General features: G+C 33.9%; 1 protein-coding gene across 1 annotated transcript; it reads right to left on the reverse strand.

The window, feature by feature from the left end:
- Nucleotides 1-4142: 4142 nt before the first annotated feature.
- LOC149553392 (cytochrome P450 76C2-like) lies at nucleotides 4143-5833 on the reverse strand. The gene is made up of 2 exons (XM_089789884.1): nucleotides 4940-5833; nucleotides 4143-4775 (listed from the first exon to the last, which is right to left on the reverse strand). Exons 1-2 carry the CDS (start codon nucleotides 5831-5833, stop codon nucleotides 4143-4145), a joined length of 1527 nt encoding a protein of 508 aa, XP_089646010.1.
- Nucleotides 5834-18913: the final 13080 nt, after the last annotated feature.

An 18913-nucleotide genomic window follows, 5' to 3' on the forward strand; every position in this document is an offset into this window, starting at 1 on the left:
AATCTGAGGTTAACAAATATTGTTCTTTGGCAATGATTCCATTGCTCAATCCATTTTCTTGAATGTGCTAATAGGGAATTTTTCTTCTTTGACTCCTCAGACTGTTAGAAACATACATTCTTTCTTCCAACTAGAATCATTCCTCTTGCATCTATAATGAGTACTACTTGAAAACTTCACTGTTGCATACAAACATTGTCATCACTATTGGGCACAACACATTTTTTCATCTCACAGTTAACTCTCCATTGTCTATTTTTTACTCATTTAGATTTTCTAGATATATTCAGATAAATATAGAATTGATATTGAATGTTATATGTATTCATTGTCTAAGAATCTTTATATAGCCTTATTTTCCCTTGCACAAACTACTTATGAGAATAGCGTCTAGCAAATATACATTTAACTTATTTATTTATTTAAACTGAACTTAGAAACTAGCTTGATTAATGTAATAAATCTAACATTCCACCTTATTACATTAATCCAACAAATATAACATCCCCCCTTATTAGAAACTAACCTAATTAATGTAATAAGTCCAACATTTTGAATTTCAGTTACACCAGATGTCATCCCTATCATGTTTAAGATTGTTTCTTGGTTTGTGCCTTCATTAGATGCTTATGTGTTCTCTGTGTCTATTTTCTCTTCTCTATCTATTACTGCCAAGTGGTATGTGGTTGTCTCTTGTGTGATTGTTACAATAATATCATTCGATCATCTAAGTTAATTTGAGTTAGCTTTATGTCATGTTTTAGCCTTTGATTACTATTTATATTTCCTCTTCAAAAATTTTAGATATCTTCTCCTCATTGTTTCTTAAGATGAAAAAGTTTATAGCCTCATTCTCTTGTTGAACTCTTCTATCCATCTCTTGTTCTCTTTTTTCTTGGTAATTTTGAATCTGATTTGTAGTGGTGCTATCATTTTTTCTTTCTATAACTTCCCATTACTTTAAATTTTCTCCCCTCTTTTTCATTGATTTCCCTATTCCACCCCTTTTTTATTATGATCTAGTATCTATGTTTGGAGATTCTTGATTCTTATTCCTAATATGAATCTATCTAAATGTTTCCATTAAAATGAAAGTGCTCCTGATGTATTTAGGATTTATGGTTCTACTAGGGCTCACTTTGATAATTTATTTTTTCTTCCCTTCACATTTAATAAAATATATGTTATAGAATGATCTATTGGTTATTACTTTTAGGGGTTATATTTCATGTTCTCATATTTCTATGTTTAGTAGTAATTTAATATCATTTGATTTGACATAATCAGATTCTACCCCTATAAGACCGCCTATATATTCTACAATGCAACTTATGATTTGAATATTATTAAGTTCATGTGGAAGGTATTTTCTATACAAGCATGTGTTCTTTCCTAGCCATATAGTTATTAATATTTGGTTCCCATTTAAAGAATTTAATTGAAGAACCATTATAAAAGCAATGAGAAACTAAAAATAATAATTCTTTGATATATTTGTTTTTGATCTAAATATATAAAAAATGATTGGATATGGGGAAATACCTACATGTTGCCCAAGTAATTCTTTGAGCCAACTTATGAGATTGGGGCCCTTGGATTCTAGACCATTCTAGTATTCATACAGTCCTAGTTTCTGGAACTACATCCATCTATTTTCACTAATGTTGTTGATTATTAGAGTTTTTTTGTGTAGTGCAAATTTTTACTGTGTGCCTTTCCATACCTACTAGTTTCTATTTGGTTACCACTGTAACCTACTTGATCCATTTTTTACCCCAATTCAGCTTTGGGAACTATACTTTGACTTTTTCTAATAGGTTTATTTGTAGCTTTGATTCCATTAGTGTTGGTTCTTTATTTACTAAATTTCTAAACGGAACGTGCCTAACCCATGGGGAAGCATATAAACATTTTATTTGAATGACTATTGGAGGTGTTTTGAGTTGATAGTCTCCTAATTTTTAGGGATTTTACCTTTTTCTTCAATTGCAATATTACTGACTTCTAAAATGGTAGTAGGGTGACTCAACTTGCTAGGTCTAGGATTCCTAGGGCTAATAATATTGGAAAAATGTTGGTTTTCAATATTTCTATTTTCTTCATGAATCCAAGATCTATGATTAGCATGAGGAGGTACCTTATATTCCTTATGGGAATTTTGAAGTCTTCCTTGGCTCGGATGTTGATTATGAGATGATGCTTGACTTGGAACTCTATTCTATCCTATTTTCACATACTTCATTTTTGAAAAGTATGCTTCATGTCTCTTTAATGATTCCTTATTCTAATCCCCTTGCATAGATACAAAAGAATTTTTACTTGGATCCTGGTCGATACCCTTGGGAGCAAGATATTTCACTGAGGCTTTATTCTTTCCTAGAATTTGTGTTGTGGATGCCTTGGCCATAATGTTAGTGGGCTTGCCAAATTTTGAGAATTGGATTCCATTTTTGGTTTTATAAAAATGATTTCCATTGTTTCCAACATAATTTTATGGAATCTTCTCTAAGTTATTTCCCTTTGTTTGTTCAGGGTTAAGCATCTTGGCTTCTTTTTTTCCTTCACACACTCTACCATTCTTTTTTGTCTATTATTTGGACCCACAAGATTTTTAGGGTGATTTATATTTTTTCATTCTTCTTAGGACCATTGACCTTTCTGTAGATCTAGATCGTGTTTCCATGTTTGTCTTTTAGCTTCTATATTTCGATTATTTCATTCTTCCTAATTTCATGCAGTTTAGCCAAAGTCTCAAAGCTATTTCTCTATAGAATTGATAGTTCAGGGTTATTCGGGTGAATCCTATTTCTAGGTGATAACTTGGTTTATTGAAATGCTCGCGGGCCTATGGTCGAGTTTTTCTATACTAATTTTTTGGCAGAGTTTGGTAATCTTGTATTATTTTCCATTGTTTTTTATTTAAGTACAAATGTTGTTTTTTACTCAAAATTATTAATTTTTTTAATTTTTATTCTTTATAAAATTTAGATGTTAAAGTGATTTATATTGAAAGAGTTAGAAAAAATAATTGCTACTATAATCTGACATTTTCTTGGTATAATTAATGAAGTTGCAAGCTAATAAGGTGGCCCACCTAGAGTAGCTCCTCAACTATTTAGGAATCATCCTCTATATGGTGGCAAGAGTGCTGATGGATTCTATCTTTTTCGACGCACTCCACCCTATGGTCATTGTCTAGGTCATAGTTCCTCTGCATGTCACTCCCAAACTCCTCATCTCCTAGTGGTGGGAATGACAACAGGTATTGCAACTCAACTTCTCTGCCGCGATGTAGTTTTGGTTGGTCCTCAAGTGTCCTTTATTCTTAATGTTCCTACTACTAGTTGATCCACCCCTTGTGGTAGCTCTGTGTGGCCTGAAGGATGAGGAGGTAAAAGAGAAAAAAGAAGATAACGAAAATCAGCGATCTCAGTGATCTCAACCCAACCCACCTATTAACCCCATCGATGACTGTCATGATCCTCCTCCCTTGGTTGACACACCTCTTGTAGTTTGAAAGCTTGTATTACATTTTTTTTTAATAAAAAGTTTATAGCTTTCTACCTTGATACTATATGAACTCTCAAAAGATGATCCTGTATCACCAACCGTTTTTTTAAAATTACATTACTTTTAATATTTTTATTAATTGAGAATTAACTACTCATATAAAAAATTACATGGTTGCCACATCCCTTACTTGTTATAAATTGAAAAATTAAAACTATCTCCATAAATACAAAAGCCATAACTTATGTCGAATAGTTACTAAATTTACAATCATAATCATAAATACACAAGTTCGCTTATTAAGACGAGATATCCACTAGCAATGGCAAACATGTATGAAGAAAAATAAAAGTAGACAGATAAGTTGCTGTACAAAATAATACAAACTCATGTTAATACACAGAGGCATCTTTATTCATTCAGACCGAGATTACGAAACGTTCCTAATGACGTGATCACGAATCAGTTGTTGAGAAAAACAAAAGATGAGAACTGTATTGTAATTACTATTGCTCATATAAATAGAAGTGTTTGACAGACTGAAGAACAACTAAAACTAAAACAGATAAATATCTAATATGCAAAACTGCAGTTAAAAACTTCATATTACAGATTCTATTTTTAGCGAAGTACTAATATAGACTGTGCGGGAGACGTGGTGTGGCAATTGCTTGCAACTCTACACGCTTTTTCAACACAATTCCAAACACGTCGCTCATATCCATTTCATCCACGCTCGTTCCATCAGGAAGACTCCAGTCGAAGGAATGAATAAGCGATGCCAAAATCAGGTGAACCATTCTATCAGCCAAAGGAAGCCCAAGACATATTCTTCTTCCGGCTCCAAGTGGTATGAGATCAAAATCCTGGCCTTTAAAGTCCATCTTACTTTTCTCACCCTCCAAAAATCTCTCTGGCATAAACTTAGAAGGCTCCTTCCACACAGCAGGATCTCTTCCTATTGCCCAAACATTGACCCATAGCTGTGTGTCTTTTGGGATCTCAAATCCCATTATCTCACAAGACTTCTCTGCTCTGTGAGGGAGCAGAATAGGTGCAACTGGGTGCAATCGAAAGACTTCTTTCACCACAGCATGAAGATATGGTAAACGATCTATATCAGATTCTTCTACTCTTCTCTCTTGACCCACAATCTCTCCCAATTCTGCTTGGGCTTTTGTCATTGTGTGTGGGTTGTGAATGAGTTCCGCCATTGCCCATTCTAGTGTCGCACTCGTAGTGTCACTACCGGCTACCAAAAGCTCCTGTTCACAGCGAAGATTACCACATAGATGATTTAGGAATCTAATATGGGTTCAAGGACATTCACTACAATCTAAACCCTAAACTAGTTATGATTATGAAAAACCTTATTGCTTATAACATTAAGGCACAATAAACAATGGGATCTGTAAAACAAAAAACTTACAAAGATTACTGCTCTGATTTCCGTGAGAGACAGATCATGATCTCCTTGATCTCTAAGCTCTAACAAGGAGTCCAGAAAATCCGTTTGCGCCTCTCGTTCATTACCCATGAATTCTTGGCTTTTTGTTGCCATCCGATTGATTATGAACAGATCTAAACAATACTGAGCACGCTTTAACTGGACTGCTATCTTACGCCCCACACCATGGAGATCCAGAGTCCCAAGCCACGGATAAAAATCAGCCAAGTTGGGCTTTTGGCAAAGCCTGGCCCATGATACAAGAGCATTGCTGAGCTCCATACCATTAGAATTGGTTGGATCGAATACATCAGTACTGAGTATCATGTTACCAATCAGATTCAGAGCCGTGCGGTTCATAGTTTCACCAATGACCACACAATGCTCTTGGAAGATGAACCGAACCATTTGGAAGACTGAATCTCTTCTGACATGTTGGGAAGCTTGGAGTTTCTTGGGAGAAAAGAAGTGTGTAGTACAAATACGTCTGAGTTTCCTCCAGTAGGGTCCGTATTGGCTCCATATGAGTGAGGAGTTGTTGTAAGAGAGGATCTTGATTGCCTGTATGAGAGTTCGCCCGGCAAAGTTGTGGTCGTGAGTTTTGAGCACCTCCTTTGCCATGGCAGAAGTTGAGACCACCACGGTTTTCTTCATGCCAAGAGAAACTGTCATCAATGGGCCGTATCGATGGGAGAGGGCGAATAGAGAATCGTTGGGCTTTTGGCCGAGCAGAAAGAGGTTTCCTACAACAGGCCAAGCACGTGGTCCGGGTGGAAGAGGAGGAGTTTTGGTTTTCCTCCTCCATAGTAAAACAGAGAAGAAGACCGAGATGCAACTAACCAGTATGGAAAACCAATGAACGGGTGGGATATCCATGTAAACTATTGGACAAACCTCCAACAATGAGATCACTGCTCAAATCAAATCAGGATATTTTCTATCTATTTATAGAAATTTAATTATCTATGTTATTGATGATAAAGAAGTTGAATGGCTCAGGGATCAAGTCTTACTGATTGCAAGTCTTGATATCATCTTAAGTCTTGATATCATGAAAGATGAGACAGTTTTGTACCCAAATGATTTTAGCGAAGTGGATGCCCTTAGACCCAGATTCCTAAATCATGAATGTAATAGTCTTGTCCGATTGATATCTCCCAGACTTCGTCCTAGCAGATCTCAAGCATCCATCAAATCTAAAAAATATATATACACAGCCGGAGTGGCCGGCTAGCCCTGAAAACATTTTCTTCTCTATTACTCGCATTCCATTCGAGGAAATACAAATGCAAGGAAGAAACGAGTACGTACAAATTCCTCTCTCTTATATTCTTTTGACGTGATTTACAATTATCTTCGTTGGAATCAAGTTATTTTTCCCAAGGTTTTATATTCATTATCATATTATTTTTTATTTGTAAATATTTTTGGTGGAGTCCTCTTATATTTTCCAGGTTTTTATATTCAATCTAGGGAGTATCTATGTTTATGGATCATATCATTTTTCATGTCAAACACTTTTGTTTTAGTGATGAAATTTAAAATGTGTTTTTTGAGATAAAAAATCTTATTTTCATAAAATTTATTGAAAGTTCCAGAATTTATTGATGTAAGTATCCCCTTTCTTAAATGTATTCAGTTCAATTTCTTCAATTTTAGCTAAGTTGTTTATTGTTTTTGGGTAGAGATAAGTGTTATCATCCTTCATACATACTTAATATAGTTATTATAACCACTCTAATTTGTAATTAGCTATTCATGAATAGTATATATTGATTTATTCTTATAGAATAGACAGCATCAAAATATGCTATTTTCTCTATACTTTTACAGAATTCTTTCCATCTAACATCACCTATCATACTTCCTAACATTTAATTATCCATGCTAGGTTTTTCTAGATATACATTATATATATTCTTATGTCCTTATCCTTATTTTTTGTTCATTTTCATATCACTAAATTTATTTCATGTCTTTTAATTTCTTTATATTAGTCTATTTCATAATACTAAATTTATCCTTTATCTATTAAAAAAATTATTATGGCATGGTCATTTTCTTTTGTGTTTCTAATTCTATCAAATATTCTACAACATTCTCAAACATGTATGCAAAGCTTGGAGGGACATGTGGAAAATACAAATTTCTACAATTCAATAATGCACTCTTGTATATCAGAAAATTTCATATGTTTGATTGGTGAATATGATATTATAATGCATGACACTATCTAGCTCTCTTGGAACAACCTTCTTCCTATTCTAATTGGTCTCAAACCGATAACTAGGAGATACTTTCCACAAAAAGTCAAATTGTGATATTGCTATCAGGGTTTAACTATGTAGTTTTTGAGTCAAAATCATTGATTCATGTATCATGAGTAGTGATTCAAACATGAGTCCAACTCTCATTATATTAAATGGAAAACTTAGCACGCATTGGATATAGGTGATGCTGATAGAGGTTAGGACTCTCTAGGAGGTCCCACATCCCAGTACTACTCCAACTTGAACATGCTTAACCACAAAGTTTTTCCCATGGTTAAACCCAATCTCCTTGCAACCCCATTTGCAAAACCTTCACCAAGTGTTGTTCCTTAAGAACCATTCAATACAAGTCCCCTTAAGCTCATCAATTCATAAGTAGAAAATATTTTGGCATAGAAATTTAAATTGCGATATTGCTATCAGGATTTAATTGTGTAGTTTTTGAGCTGAACTCATTGACTTGTGTATCATGAGTAGTGATTCGGACATGAATCCATCTCTCGTGAGAATAAATGAATCACTTAGCACTCATTGGATCTACGTGATACTCATAGAGGTGAAGCACCGAGACTTCTTGGGAGGGCACCCATCCAAGTAATGCTGGAATTCAAATGCACTTAACTACATTTAATTTATTAGAGAAGAAATATTGTCTTCATTGATTTCACTGGGTTTGAGTGTTCTAAAATCTAATTTTTTATACATTTGATTTGTCGGAGAAGAAAGCTTGTCTTGATTAATTTGACTAGAAGTATACCGGTCTATGATTTATGTTCTACTTTTTGGCATGTGGGTAAAGAAATGCCAAAAATAAAATTATTGAGGAAATTTATGTGTTGTATATCTTCTCAAGGAAGTGTTTACATCACATCATATAGAAGTAATAATGTAAGATCAACAGTTTATGACATAGACAAAGACAAATGGGTCCTTCTTCCACAGATGCTATAACCAATTACTTGTGCTTCTAATGTTATTATTGAAGGTATATTGTACGTGCTATATGAAACCACCAGTTTGTAGAAATTAAATAGCTTCTCACAGGGAAAATTTAAATAATAAAAACAATATATACCAAACCAAAATAAGAACTTTATTTTCACATAAAGGATGCTCTATTTTATGGAGCAATTTTAAAAAAAATTATAGTAGCAAGAAAGAAACAAGTACGTACAGATTCCTCACTCTTATATTCTTCAATTTTTTTGAAAAATAAGCCGAGAGGAATCTAATTTCAAGTATAAGTTTAATAAATGTTGTATTCAAATGAGTACAAAAAATCTATGAATAAATTTTTGTATTTATTTCATATATATTATTCTTTAATATTAATACATAAAATCTTAAATCTATCAAAAAATACATAGAAATCTTAAATTTTAAAATTATTCCTATAAGACTGGAAAATCACAACAAATCAAAAAATTTAGGCAATGATTTACTTCATCATAGCAATAAAATAAACAATGGTAATAATTGTTTTGAATTTATTTACTCTATGTAACTATTAACATTCTATTTTATTTTCCTGACATTAAATGAACATCAATTTTTTTTCAAAATGGAAAATGTTTACATTGAAGATTGTTGCCATTGTAGAAAGCCTCTCAACTTAATGATCTTTGTTGGAATTAGATTATATTTCCTGAGGTTTTATATTCATTCTAAGAAATATCTTTGTTTATGGATCATATTATTTTTCATTTACAATTTATTTTTAGTGGAGTCCTATTATTCATTTACAATTTCTCTTTGGTGGAGTCTAATTATTTTTACAACTTTTATATTCAGTGTAGGGAGTATCAATGTTTATGGATCATATCATTTCTCATATCAAACGTTTTTGTTTTAGTAATGAAATTGAAAATGTCTTTTTTAAGATAAAAATCATATTTTATTTAGGATTTTCTCTCATTTTTAAAATGAATCTATAATTTTAGACTTATCTTACATAGTATAAAATTTATTGAAAGTACTACAAAATTTATTGATGGAAGTATCCTTTCTTGAATGTATTTAGTTCAATTCCTTCAATTTTATCTAAATTATTTATTATTATTTTACATAGAGATAAGTATTATCATCCTTCATACATACATACTAAATCATCTATATAGTAGCCCTTGCTGATTGAATGTAGTTCACAATATTTGTGCTTCCAGATCTCTGCAAGCCTCCATCAAATTTTATAAACAAATATACAACCGGATTTGCCTGGTATTTGGACCTAACCAATCAACCAATCAAGCTCTGAAAACAATTTCTCTATTAGTCGCATTCCATTCGACAAGGAGGGAATACAAATGCAAGGAATAAACGAGTACGTACAAATTCCTCACGCTTATATTCATTTGACGTGATTTACAATTATCTTCGTTGGAATCAAGTTATTTTTCCTGAGGTTTTATATTCATTCTAGGAAATATTTTTGTTTAATGATCATATTGTTTTCCATTTGCAATTTTTTTTGGTGGAGTCCTTTTATTTTTTCCAGCTTTTTATATTCAGTCTAGAGAATATCTATGTTTATCGATCATATCATTTCTCATGTCAGAAAGTTTTTGTTTACTTTAGACTCTGTCTTAAATAGAATAAAATTTATTGAAAGTTCTACAGATTTATTATTAGAAGTTCTATAAAATTTATTGATGGAAGTATCCTTTCTTAAATGGATTTAGTTCAATTGCTTCAATTTTAGTTAAATTATTTATTGTTTTTGCATAGAGATAAGTATTATCATCTTTCATACATACTTACTTAATATAGTTATTGTACCCAATCTAATTTATAGTTAGCTATTTATAAAGAGTATATATTGATTTATGCTTATAGAATAGACAGCATCAAAATATGGTAGTTTCTTTATACTTCCTAACATTTAATTATACATACTGTTTTTTAAGATATACATCATATATAATCTTATGCCCTTATCCTTATTTTTCTGTTCATTTTGTAGCCACCTAAATTTATTTCATGTCTTGTAATTTCTTTATATAAGGCATTATTATATTTCATAATACTAAAATTTATCCTTGATCTAATAAAATAATTTATTATGGCATGGTCGTTTTCTTTAGTATTTTATTATTCCTAATTCTATCAATATTCTAACATTATTCTATAATCATCGCACATTGCATTATATTCTTTAATAAGTGATAATTAGATACAAATTTAACTTTGCCTTGAAGCATATTTCTTTTAGATGATTAATTTGAAGCTACATATAATATTGACTCATGTATGTAATATACTTCTACTTTCATCCATATGGATAAAGAATGTCATTTGAGTCAAAACCCCATAGAAAAGGTAGCTAGATTAAAAAAAGAATCTACTTCATTGCTTGATGACACAACATATATTTAAGGTACAATGCATCATGTGATTGAAAAATTATATCTTTCTACTTGTCATGATGTATAATGTCCCTAGTATTAGGGTTAGTTTTTGATGAATAGACCATTTCCATTAATTATAATTTAAAGATACATATTCACAAAAAGGGGCCAGGGGATACAAGATCACCCTATGAGTTCAAATGGCCCAAGGCTGAAGATCAACTATTCATCGAAAAACATAAAGCATTTAGGCTGCAAAAGCAGTGCCAGTCAAAGGAGGGTCTTTATCATCATAACCTTGAAAAACCTTGGGGTTAATGGTTGGCTTAGGGGGAGCCCAACTGTCAACATTAGCAACATCTTTATCAACATCATTTTCTTTATCTTCCTTAGCCCTAGGAGGAGAAATGGCTAAATCCAACTGAGGGAAAGCCTACTTGGGGTCATGGTGAGAAAATGGCCAACCCGCATCAGCAGTAGTAGAGGGAGCCATTGGGGACCAACCTGAGCCCAACCTCTAAGGAGGTGGGGCCGAGCGATGACAACCACAAAAACCACCACTGGGAGAGTGACGATGAGGTTGTGACCTAGGGGTCTATGAGTGGTGAGAACATCTTCTCTGGCCTCATTGGTAACTATGAGGAGTGCAGTCCCTAGAGAAAACATCGAGAGGCATGTGAACAACCATATAAGGGAATATTCCCTAATGTAGGTGAGCCATCTCCAACACAACTTTTTTAATTTGTACTTGTATCTACAACATGACATTTTATTACATATATGTGATTTAGAGTACATAGGAACATAAATATCAAGAGAGTTGTGAGAGAATAAAGCATGATTGTGATGTTTTGAAATTGTAAAAAAAATCTCCATTCTAAAAGCATGAAAAAACTAGGCATATCTAAAAGGGAGTCTGGGAACATCACCCAGAGCCATCATATGCCAAGTGAAAGCATTTGGATGAAAAGGCCTAAAAAAATCATAAATCCAGAGCCAATAATTTTGGGCTCATCTGTAGAACCAAAATATATGCAGGAACCTTTCAATCTAAGCACAAAAAGGGCATTTAGCATTTGGAACTCCAAGATGTCAGAGCTGAGGACCCAAAGGAAAGCCCTAGAAAAGGAGACACTAGACAAAGTGAGCAATCTTTTGCTCTATGATGGTATGCCAGATAGTGGAAAATCTAAGACTCCAAGTCTTATGAGAAGAATACAAATGCCAACGCTAGTTGAGAGTATCAACCATCAAAAGATGGGGCACTAGCCACCGATAACCTAGCCTAGGCTCATAACTAGTCATTGGAGTGGTAGGATACCACTTCCAATCTTTCCACCAAGGGTTGGATGGGTGAATTGTAAGCATGTGTAACAAATTGGGAGGGGTTGCAAAAACTAGAAGATCAATTGTCTACCAATCTAAATAGATAATCTTATACTACACTTGTAGATACTCCCATGAGTGAAGGCTCATAGTAACCCTAGAGAATAAATCTTTGGGCATTTTAATACCCCTACTAAATAAATGCAAAGCATTAGCTCCTTGAATCTTTGCTAAAGGCACACCTTGAGTGGCAAATAAGGGTGACCACCAAAGGTTTTTTTAGTTCATTGAGAGCCCATCTCTGAGCCCATTACTAGCCCAACAAAGCCATGGCTTAATGGCTTCCTAAGATTTCCAAATGCTCTTAGCAACAAAAGTGTCCTGAATCTAAAGAGGTTTAGAAGTCACAAGAAGGGTTTGAAAGCCAATCCCCTTCTAGGTCGGTTGGTTAATCAAAAAGCCTGAAGACATGCAATACTATAACAAAATTTTCCAGGCCTCATTTTCAATGAGAGCCCATATGACCCACTTGGTACAAAAGGAAATCCCCTATTTGCGAGTGGAAAGCAGTCCAAGGTCACTAGGGAAAACAATAAAAATCCCAGGAAACTCTATGAAAGGCATGATTCACAGCATCAAAGGTCCAGAGAAAGTCATAGGGGAAATGTTCAAGCTTAACGTATGAGGCTTTGGAGGGAGCCCAACATGAACAATAGTACACATGTGTAGCAGCAACCACTTTGGAATGAATTTGGAACTTCCCTACAAGTGAAAGGGACTTAGTGATACAATATTCTAGCTTCTTCTTAATCTAAACAAGCAAAGTATTCAACAACTCCATAGGAGAGGCTTGAAAAGAAAAGGGAATGCCCAAGAATTTAAAATTTTCACCATGTCAGACCTATTTCCACCCATACTACTGCAACCATTGAGAGCCTACCAAGAAGGATTGTAGGTAGCATAGGGTTTTGTGCCATTGAATAGCAAACCCTAAAGCAAGGAAAAATGTATCCAAGCACTGCAAGGCATCAACAATGTTCTCCTCATCCTTAATCAGGGTGAGGAAAGAGTCATCTGCAAAATGACCATTAACCAGTTGAGTGGTCAACTCTAGTAGAGAAATGACATGCACCAGACCCCGTTGACCCACCTCACAATAGGGGTATCATAGTCATGCACTAGGCCTTGCTTAGGAATAATATATTTAAACTAAGGACTATTTCTCCCACTATGAGGTGCCTTTAATCTTATCAACCCAGGGATGTATACTTGAAATGCTCGGCACAATATGTGCACTAGGTCTCTTAATGAGTCACTAAGCTTATGATGTAGGAAACTAACACACTCAACTCTATGAATAATGGAAATACAATGAAAAAATAACAAATATTCCAACTTGGCTCATCCACTAAAACTATTCTCACATATGTTGTAGGAACATTCACAAAGTGTGATACTACAGGAAGGAACTCACAACTTCTAACTAAGATACTATGAATGCTTGAAAATAAATCTATTCTATCCTAATCTAATCCACCTTCCATGTGGGCCCCCTTTTTGGCTTCTCTAAACTACTAACACAATATAAAGCCAAAAACTATTTCATTCAATTTAGAAATTCATTACATAACATAGAATTGTAAAAACACAACTGTAAAAGTTAGCAATCTTTTCTCAGAAACTATTTCTTCTAACTAGTTCTAAAACTTAACACACTTGGGTCAATTCCTATATAAATAGGAAATCACCATTTATTTCATAGTAGAAAAGTAAATGACCTAGCTTAAAATCCATAAGAGAGAAAATAGGAAGATAAAAACTGAAGGCAAGAAGAAGGAATAATGGCTTAAGGCAAGAATAATAAAGTCTAAACATTTTCTCTCCATAGAATAAATGAAGAGAAGGTAATAAGTCTTCACAATTCCTCCTTACTTGTTGTCATGTCTTCTAGAACCATTACAACTTCCTCCACCATGGTTGCTCCTTGGCATTCTCTTCTCCTTAAATGTTGTTGACACTTAGCTTTTGAATTCCTCCAATCATCTTTTAGTCTTCATTAACAAGTTAGTTATAACACCAAACATGTTTTCAAGTAAACATTTATCAAATTAAAATCAAATACAAGAACACACATTTTGATAACTATATGAAATACTGCATACTATATATTACATTAGCAAAAGATGGCATAGTTTTTACCCCATAGGTTTATCATAGGTTCGGTAAACATAGGTCCACAAATGTTTTAACAAAGATAAATAGAGTATCAATAAAGTTTCTTAAACATCATAAAATAAAGGAAAATTTTGGTCTCATCACCTGTGATATAGCATTGGCAAGAAGATAGCCAAAGCCATTGGCTGCCAAAACATAGAGAGAAGGTGCAAGAGGACAACCTTTTTAGATAGACCTGAAGAGCCCAAAAGCTTTAGATTGTCATCCATTAATGATGATGCAAGCATAGGCATCCCCAAAAATAATTTTCATTGACTGTCAAAAGACTGGTCTAAAACCCAAAGCTTGAAGCATAGCTAAAATAAAAGGCCATTCAATTTGATCGCATGCTTTGGCGAAATCAATCTTGTGGAATAAGGCCTACTTTTTGGATGACCCAGCCCATTTCATACCTTTCCAAAAAAGAATAATGCAATCCAATATATAGTGGGGCTTGATAAAATAATTCTTTTTAGGTTGAACAATCTAAGGGAGCAAATACCAAATTCTAAGAGAGAGGGCTTTGGCAATGATCTTATAGGAGACATTCAACAAAGTGATGGACCTCTAGGTGTAAATTTATTTAGGATCACTAGCTTTACGCATGAATTTAATATTCCCTTTATTAATGATGTTTCCTAATGAGTTAGAGTTGTATAGTTCATGACAAACATGAAGCAAATTAGGGCCAATGTCATCCCAAAGTATCTTGTAAAATTCACAAGGGAAGCTATCACATTCAAGGGCTTTGTCATCATCCATGGAAAGGATAGCTTCCTTCAAGTCCACAAGCATTAGCTTTTTCTCACAAAAGGAATATTTCTCAAGAGCAAGCCTATTGTAAGCCCTTGAGTTGTAAAACCCTACTCATAATGATGTACAAAAGCTTGGAGAATTTTCAAAAGGTTGTTGAGAACCTGTTGATCTTCTCATATGTGTTTAATACCCACCATAGAGTGACGATCCCTCATAGCATTAAAAAATTCCTTGGAAGCCTAATCAGTTACCTCCAACCACTGGAGATAGGCCTTGATCTGAGCTCCTCGAGTAGCATAGTTGTCTAAAATCTATTTCTAGTGCTGAAGGTTGGCAAGTTGAACGTAGAGATTCATATCAAATAGATTCACATAGCAAGAGCCTCTGAGGTTGTATGTAGATTTTGAGTTGTGGCTTCATAAGATCTTTTGTAGTACATAGCCAGTTGTCTATTGTGAATATGAATAAATCCCATAATATGGAGGATAGCATCATTCCACCATTGAATCTATCCAAAATGAGTGTGGGGTTGAGACTCAAGATTCCAGACACATAGGATGTGTGCAGCAGTTGGTGGATGGGACAACAAGGAAGTGTTGAGGTAAAATTGTGTTTTATAAAGACAAGGCTGAGCTATTTACCAGGTGAAAGGAAAGAGAATGGGGGAGTGATCTAATAGTGTTACATCTAGTAAGGGAGTGATAGGTAGGTATGCTTTTGAGAGAAGGAGAAAAAGGATTGCTCAAAAATCATAGCCCTATTAAGTCTCTTGAAGACTTTGTCTGACCTAGCTCAAAAATTGGACCAAGTATGCCAAATCCCATCTTGGTGGTAGTAGCATGCAAAATAATAGAGGAAATTAAATGAGGGGAGAGAAGAGTAACAATACCACCTTGACTAACTTCATGCTAAGAAGAAAACACAACACTATCTGGCCAAATAACATGACAAGATGAGGTGAGATAAAACCTAGCAACTTTACCTTACTAAAGACAACAGACTTCAAGATCAAGCCAATGCTTGGTATCATGAAAAAAAAATTTTCTAGTGAGGTTTTTTAGCCCCCACATATTCTATGAAAAGAAATTCATGATAACCTAGCTTACATGTCATCCTCATCCCCAAGAGAGGAGAAGCTATTGTGCAAAAATGAGGGAGCCTCAAATGAGGAGTCATCAAGGGAAATGACTCTCTGAATCTTCTCCTCATTATCAAAAAATTCATCACATCCATTTGAGATACGAGACTAACATAGCATTTGCTAGGCAATCATTGATGCTACTTGTGGCACTCGAGTCCACAAAGGGTGTGGATCCAGGGTATGAAAGCCCACTATTCCCTAGCCTCTAGGGTTTGAAATAAGAGGTAGAGGGAGCAATATAACTTAGGATTCTATTAGTATCTAGCTTGAGCTAGATCTACCATTATCTACAAGAAAAGAGCTCACCTTAGCCGCTGAACCCTTCCCTTTTTTCACCACCATAGTCTATTAATCTTTCTTGGCAGCCATAGCAAGCTTAGCTTCTGAAACAAGGGGAAATTATAGTCCAACAAAGGATAATCCCCAATCTTATGCTCAGCTAATTGGCACTAATAGCACGTATTTAGAATGTTAAGGTAAAGCACCTTTTGAGTAAAGGTGGTACCAACTATCTAGATTTCCACTATATCTTTGAGGTCCCTAGATAGGTTGACCTCAACACAAAACCTATGCTAGGATCAAGCATTGAAAAACTTGTCTAGTTTAAGGCATACAACCTTGCTAATCGTTTGCACAATAGTAGTTAAAAAATACCAAAAAGGAATGGGAAGCCCAAGAAACTCTACCCAAATAGGCACCTTAAGCCTTCGATCATCAGAAACAACAAAATCTAATGACCAACATTGAAAAACCAAGAGGGAGGACCTGACAGTCTAGGCACCTCACACAAAATCATGTTTAGCTTGGCTTGCATTGCCAAAGGAAAAAAGAAAAAAGTCTTTGGTAAGGCTTTGGATGGCTTGAAGGTGAACACCCTCAGGTGTCCAAACCTTGGAAACCCATTCCTACAACATGTTTTTAGGAGTATAACCTAGAAATTATCAAATGAGGATTTTTTATTCTATCCATGTGCATGCACTATCAAACTCCTTGACATTTAAAATAATATCAGGAGAGTAATTACCTCATGAAGCACCTTGGGTAAAAACTTGGATGAGTACTTGGTCAATGGAGCCATTCTCTCTAGGTAGCAATAGCAACTCTGACACTAGCATCAATTCTTGGGCCAGAGAAGGCTGAGCTCATTATAAATGAAAACTTATTCCCATAGTAAATGCAGTATGACAAATGAAAAAAACCAATGAGGATTCATACTAAAGCTATATAGACCCTAGCAGAGCTTATTTCACAACCCTAGATGCCATTCAAGTAACTAGGGTTTACAAAAATTTAAACCACCTAATAGTCATTTACATATTAGGTTCAGTTTGGGACAAGTAATACTCACAAAATAAATATTAGAATTTAAACAATAATAAATCTAACTATACTATTCTACCCTCTATATTAACCCGAACCTTAAAGACATCTCCACATTGGGATCAATAACTCTCTTAAGGATCTCCAGGTCATGAATAATATATCACTAATTATAGTACCATTTGTTAGATAAATTAGAGGGATGGGGGTGAATTGATTATAATCTATCAACCTACAAGCCTTATAAACACTTTTCACCAACTCAAACACTTTAATCTTTTAGGTCATAAGTTTGGTAATCAAATCCACCATCAAAATGTAAACTGATATAAACTTTGTAATACACTATAAAAATAATAAACTAAGTATCAGAGTTAAATTCCAACTTATACTGAGTTGTAGCAATAAATAGTAAGCCTAAAATAAACTTGCAATATTATGAGGATCAAATAATTTTGACACAAGTATTTAATGTTGAAATATTACAAAGGGAAAAACCACCCAGGAACTGGAAACCCAAAATTTTGACTCTTCTTAAGTGAGCCATTTAAGGATCCAACATTGTTAAAGGTTCTATACACATTTCTAATGTGAACTTGTTAGAGGATTTTCACCAAAGATCATCTAGACCTTATTTACTCGACAATTTTTAATGAGTAGCCTTCTCTATATGACATGAAACCCATTCAATATAATATCACCATATAGGATTTCAAAAGACTATTAGGTCCACTAATTTGAGATATTTTTGTTATAGAATAATTAGAAAGTAATAATGAAATGACTTGTTAGGTTTTAACACTGCCTTACTTGTTCAGATCTCTGTGTCACCCAATCTCTTTCCTCTTTCAACTTATGATCCTTTAGATGGAAACTTTTTTCATTCCTATAGAATCTTGTAGGTTTTTTTGCTTAGTCACAATGCTTAGATAAATAGAATTAATCTTGATACTCAAGAAATATACTTCTACCTTGAACTTTGTGCTCAATTCCCAATTGTGAAATCTCCTTCATCAAATCTTCTTTAAAATTTTCCAGCAATTGATTTGATAACTACCTTCATCCTTATCTTCCAAACTTCATAATAAAAGTTTATTTTCATCAAATACCATCCTAAGATTAAATATTTTCTTAAATAATTATACCATTTCATGCTTGATTACTATTACATCTTTTCTTAGTCAACATTAAAATTGATTAACATTGTAATTGATTTTTTGATACTACACATTCTTTATTTCTCCATTAGGTGCTCGGTGAAGGTTAATATTGTGGTTCTTCATTTGCCGACCGAACTATCTTCTTTATATATGATCTCAACACTTAATAAAATCATCTAAAATAATCAAATCAACATTATACTATCATATCCTAACTCATTCAAGTGCCCATTGAATACCATACACTTATCAATGATTAAATCACAATTATACTTTCTTCAAAACTTCTCCATCAATTAAATGATACACCACTATACTAAATTATCATAATATCTATCCAACTAGGACTTGACATAAATAATAATATAATAACACATATGACTCTTTCATATGCATTAAAAACATTACCATTTGGGGCTAGCAAT

This window comes from Cupressus sempervirens, chromosome 6 (assembly GCF_028749045.1).
Source record: "Cupressus sempervirens isolate cs-2001-9-10 chromosome 6, ASM2874904v1, whole genome shotgun sequence".
NCBI classification, from domain to species: Eukaryota; Viridiplantae; Streptophyta; class Pinopsida; order Cupressales; family Cupressaceae; genus Cupressus; species Cupressus sempervirens.